General features: G+C 45.9%; 1 protein-coding gene across 1 annotated transcript; it reads right to left on the reverse strand.

Moving 5' to 3' along the window:
• Positions 1-3194: 3194 nt before the first annotated feature.
• LOC125529222 (probable protein phosphatase 2C 47) lies at positions 3195-6064 on the reverse strand (the record flags this gene model as incomplete). Its single annotated transcript, XM_048693630.1, is given in 4 exon segments — positions 3195-4045; positions 4854-5059; positions 5701-5898; positions 5982-6064. Coding segments are annotated over 4 exon segments (1046 nt in total), but the record flags the coding sequence as incomplete, so codon positions are not given.
• Between the last annotated feature and the right edge of the window lie 37 nt (positions 6065-6101).

A 6101-nucleotide genomic window follows, 5' to 3' on the forward strand; every position in this document is an offset into this window, starting at 1 on the left:
ATCGGAACTCGAGGGACGTCACCGAGTTGAACGTGTGCAGAACTCAGAGGTGCCGTACGTTCGGTACTTGGATCGGTCGGATCGGGAAGACGTACGACTACTTCCTCTACGTTGTGTCAACACTTCCGTTGCCGGTCTACGAGGGTACGTAGACAACACTCTCCCCTCTCGTTGCTATGCATCACCATGATCTTGCGTGTGCGTAGAATTTTTTTTGAAATTACTACGTTCCCCAACACCGCTCCCAACACATCTCGTACCTGAACTGCCTCGGTCCCCGTGAAACTGCATGCTGCATGTCAAGCTGGAGGAAGATGGGAATATGATCAGAAGAAACCGCGTGCTTATGTTCCAGAATAGCTGTTGGAAAAGCCAAAGACCACGCTGGATTAGCGACGCATCTATCCAGCCGAACTCTAGCGTAAGTTCCTCCTGCCACCTTTTTTCAAACGTCCAGTTGATTCTAGTGAAGCCTATATCTGACAAACCGCATGTATCAAGCGCATCTCTAAATGCATCCATTTGTGCCTGACTTCTGTTTGCCACTCCGTCGTGCTCATGTGAGTATAACACCTCATTAAAGTCTCCTATAACCGCCCATGGCAGATCGTTAGCACCAACAATGCTGCGTAGCATGTCCCATGTTTTATATCTCTCCACTACCTGGGCCTCCCCATAGACGAAAGTGACCCTGGTTTTTATCTGAGCCAGATCATCTATCACAACATTAATATGATACTTGGAGTAACCATCAACCACTAGCTTTATTTCATCATTCCAAAAGATACCAAGTCCACCACTTCTCCCAAAACTACTAACTGCAAAACTATTGGTAAATCCTAATGAGCCTGCTAAATTCTCTACTCGAGAGCCCTCTATCTGAGTTTCGACAATGCATAATACAGAGGGGGCAAGTTGCCTCGTTAGATCACGAAGCTCTCGAACTGTCGCGGGTTTGCCAGCCCCGCGATAGTTCCAACATAGTAGACTCACTGCGCATGGCGCGACTCCCCATGGGAGCCCGCCAAACGCGCATCATTGTTTATTGTCAACACTAGACTCTTCACCATTGAGTTGTCTTGGGCTGGTAGAGAAAGCTTGTTCCTCTTTGGTTCCTACTTGGATGGAGAGGTCACCGGTACATCTTGACTCTGCTGCATAGGCAAAGGGTTGCTTGGTTGGGCAACAGGCATAGAGCTAGCTGAACCCCTCGGGTCCAGCATCACTAGGGCGCCCCTTTTCCTGTTATTTTCCGCATCATCCATTGCAATATCTTCCTTCGTGTTCTCTGAAAGCTCCTGCTCATTCCACCTCTCCTGACTCCTCTGAGAAGAAACGCGGCCTCGTCCACGGCCACGACCCGATCTGCCACGCTCTCTTCCTTCTCCCGGTCCCCGGCCCGGTCCTCTGAACCACGATGCCCGCAAATTCTTGTAAACCAGAGCTTCAGGTGGATGAACACCATCACCGTGCTCCTTAAACTGGTGTCCAAGGTGGCCACACACAGCGCACCAGTCTGGTAATCGCTCATATTTTACCAGAAAGATTTTCCTTTTCCCCTCTTTCACCATAGAGACTGCATTCTTTAAAGGAAGATGAACATTGATCTTAACCCTAACTCGTACAAAGTTGCCTTCAAAGTCTTGTGATTTTGGTTCAGCGTATATGTACTGCCCAATTTTCCCTGCTAGTGCTTTAATCATTGGGAAGTACCCGTCAGGAAAGTCATGTATCTGAGCCCATATATCAAGCATATCCAGATTCACCTCTGAAGGCTTAGTGAACCCGTCATACTCAGCAAGCACCACCGCGTTTCCTTTGAAGGTCCACGGTCCCTCCGCCATGACGCGTTCCCAATCGTCGAGGCACGAGAACTGCATAGTGTACAAATTTTCTTCGAGCGGACGGATCTTTACCTCCTGCGCTAGGTCCCAGGCAACCCTCATGTTACGGAAGAACCAATATTGGATGTAGTTCTTAGGGGTGTGAACTCTTGTGATAGCCATCCACCGCACCGCTGATTCAGATGGAACATCTTGCTCCTCGAAAACCACATCATCTAGGTCATCCTCAGTAATGCCCAGATTCTTCATCATCTCCTCAACATCGCTTGCCTCCGCGCCTGATCCAGACGCGCGGCTAGCCATACCGCAAACCCTAACCCGACGAAACAGCGATCACCAGGTTTGACGGAACCCTATCTGCCTTCTCCTCCTCCCGTAAACCCTAACAAGGCCGAGACCGGGGAACGATGCAAGATCGCCCCTTGATCAGTCCAAGCTTGGCTAGGGACCGGAGGAAGATCGGCGAGGGGATAGGATAGTCTCAACGGCGGCTCGGAGAGTCGCCGAGAGGAAACGAAACCCTAATAGGAGGGGAGAGTCTGCACTTAAGGTGTGAAGAATCTGGTCAGGGAAGCCCATGTTCCAATCGAGCCCACCTCTTGGGTACAAAGGAGTACAAGGATAAATTCGATCCCTTATTCCGATTCTTTCTCCCCTATAAAAAGAGAAGTCTGATTCATTCTGAAATGTAAACGAGCACCCAAACAAGACCCTTCAACCCCAACGAGTCACCAGTCACCAGAGTTGTTGACCTTTGCCACTAAGCAAACAAAAAAAAAAGTGGACTTCTGCAACACTGCGTCCAGTGAGACCTCAAGATGGAACGAGGGATTATATGGTTTTAAAGTTCCAAAATCAATGCAGTTCGGGAAAAAGTTATCCCAGAAATGATCAAATTCGTCGCACGTGATCATCGCTGTGCAGCCACACAAGCGGCATCGCAGACAAGCTGCAAGCAGAGGAGTCAGTGGAAGTGTTGCGATACAAGAAAATATTTGCAAGTTTGAGTAGATGGGTCCATCAGTGAGCTTCGTACTACTCCCTCCGTTCCAAATTACTCGTCTTAGAAATGAATGTATCTACAACTAAAATACATCTAGATACATCCATACATGTGACAAGTAATTCGGAACGGAGGGAGTACTACAGTACTATCTTCCCAAGAATTTATGCAAGCTATGTGCACGGCATCGTTGGACTTGAACTTACAATGCTACCATCAGACAATACAATAAAGAGCAAGGATTAAAAGTTCATTTCTCTGTCAGGTTTACCAACGTAGATATGATATCATTTATCATCTGAGGGATAAGGGGGAGTTCATAATTTAGACTAGTATAACTCCTGAGCAGAGCAAAATTGATCAGCTATAATAACTGTCATTTGTACCAGAATAAGAATGCCGGGCATTGCCCAATTACACTCTGGACAATCAAACGCTAGCCGGTACAAACAGAGCATTGCCTTCGCAAAATGATTAGCCTACACCTCAACAAAATTTGGAACATGATTCTACACAACTTATTCCAGGGACCTATAGTGGCGAGACCTGGGCAAAACTTTCAAGGAACAACAACAAATAATATAAGATCATACAACAAAAGGGTTACGCGAGGGAGGAAGACATGTTTAGAGAGGGAGGTCAGGCATTACTGTCGAGAGCACCCTTTAGCATATGCAACCCTTCCATCGAAATACTTCTCCGTACTCGGAATCTTGGGATCTCAATTTGAGGGGGTGGGTCTGCTGAGAAGCATACAACTACCGCAGTTAGGTTGTCGCAAGTGTCTCGTCTGAGCGCTTCCTGAACAAGTTCTCTTGAGCACCTTTCCGGATCGTTGTGGGCCATCAGCTCTTTCCGTACCATTGACACGGCACATTGGCTGGTCATCACATCCCAAAGGCCATCACATCCTATTATCAAGAACTCGTCTTCCTCGGTGAGTCTAACCTCCTGAAATTCAGGTTCTGGAGTGAGAGGGCTTATAGACCCTTTAGAACCTTTGACGTGCCAATCACCGATTGCCCTTGCTACAGATAGCTGACCATTGAGATAGCCATCGAAGACTATGCCACCAAGGTTCTCAATCCTGAGCTTTTCACTCTTGCAGTTGGGTTTGTGATCTTTTGACAGCTCAACAGCTCGTCCTCGCTTTCCTAACACAGCTCGACAATCTCCTGCATTTGCAACAAGCAATGTCCTGTACCATTGAATGAGGTGGATGAGAGTATATCATAAGATGCAAATAACCAATCTAAAGATTGCAAACACAATACAGGTTCTACTCTGGTAATGTGTCAACTATTAAAGGCAAGGAGGCCCAGAGGACAGCTTGGTACAGCAAAGAACCTTGTGTTCGGTTGAGACATTAGGGGTTGAAGCAATAAATGTGAAGTAGCTGTCAGATATAAAGGATATGAAGTAGCCTCTATAATTTCAAAAATACTCCCTCCGTCCCATAATGTAAGACGTTTTTTGACACTATTATGGGACGGAGGGAGTAGGAAGGAATAGTGTCCAATTATTTACCACTAAAGTCGCAAAAATGCCTAACCAACAACCCAGTGAGTTCTTCTAACCAAGAATAACACAATACCCAGCTTCAAATCAGTTTCTTTTCTATGTCAACAAACTGGTTTTGATTTAACTCCTTGCAATATTATACAATGAATGGAAAACATTATTACAAACTCCCTCCGGTTGGTTTTATAAGTCAGGCATGGATTTTTAGGTCTTCAATTTACTAATAAAATGTGTTATATGTCACAAAATAATATATTTAGAAACTTCATTCGACGACAAATCTGAAGATATAATTTTTGTGGCATTTAACACATGTTTCTTTAGGCAAATTGAAGACCAATACCCGTACCGGAGGGAGTACAATAACATTGACAGGTAAACCCAACCGGAGGGGGTGCAATAACATTCGACAGGTGTCTTCTTAGGATGCCTTGTGTCAGTAAAATTAAAAGTTTTGGTACTAGCACCAAAACTTAGTAACTTACCTGCCAAAAATAAGGGCCGTCAATGCTGTGGTCCCTGAATTGCGGTCAAGAGAATGGGAATCTGCAATCGCGTGATCAGCCTTTACAAATGCACTTCTGATTGCTTTCTCCATGCTGTTGGGGAAGTGACCATCTTCGATTATGAACTTCAGTAAGTTCTTCCGAACAAAACAGACTGCATCTGTACCACCATGACCATCAAACACCTGCAAATTATGTCAAGAAAATGTATCATTAAACATTAGTTGTGCTACGTAAAGTCAAATGCCACAAAAAAATTCCCCCACAAAACGAATAATTACTGCACTCAAGAACCAGGAGACGCCATTCATATGCAAGGCGTGGTTTTTCTTTAATTGAATACAGGGCCCAGTTTAGCATAAAAAACTGTAGAATTTCAATCCAAAATACAGCTCTTACTGTTTACAAAGAACTATTTCTCCTTCTGTTAAAAGCATGATTCAAGAAAGACACTTTTTGTTTGCAGAGGTTTCCATTGTACTAGCAAATAAGAAATGAAACTAAAAGCATCTATCAATGCTTATAATGAACTGATTCGCCTCAACGCAATCATTCAACCACAGTATTACAATCATTTCCACCATCATACGTCCACAACCGACGTAATCATGCATTTCCAAGTTGAGCAAATGAACACATCTAGAAGCTATTATCGCAGCATTAGTGCTGCACATAAGTCAGAATGGGTGGCATTATTATCACAGAAAAGTCACACCAGACTAAATCATTGATTCATAATGAGCACATGCATTGTCAAACAGTTAATGGGACAAGAACAGTGAGGAACCACCGGAGCGAAATTTATGGTAACTGTAATCCAACTCACCCCATAGAAAGCACCCGGTGCAGGGATAGCAGGGGTACGCATTCCGAGGTGCTCGATGAGGCTGTCGATGCAAACATGCTCGTCCTCCATGTAGGACTTTGGCCCGATATTGGCGCAGCTCCCAGACCGGAAGACCGGCAGGAAGGTGGGACGGATGTCTGCTGGTGAGATCAAGCTCAGTGTTCCCGAATCCAAGCCCTGCAAGAAAACAAAAGAGAAACACATAGTAGTTTGAGGAAATGGCCAGGCAATGAGCTGGAGGGGATAGTCAGTGTGGTTACCAAGTCTGTGGAGGCCGCGGCGATGCGCGCACTGCTGGCGCAGTGGCGTATGGCCGTGAGCTGGTGACGCGGCGGCTTCCGGGGCCTGGGGCTCCCGGGGGGGGTGGCGGCGGCTCTGGG

This window comes from Triticum urartu, unplaced genomic scaffold, assembly GCF_003073215.2.
Source record: "Triticum urartu cultivar G1812 unplaced genomic scaffold, Tu2.1 TuUngrouped_contig_5436, whole genome shotgun sequence".
NCBI lineage: Eukaryota > Viridiplantae > Streptophyta > Magnoliopsida > Poales > Poaceae > Triticum > Triticum urartu.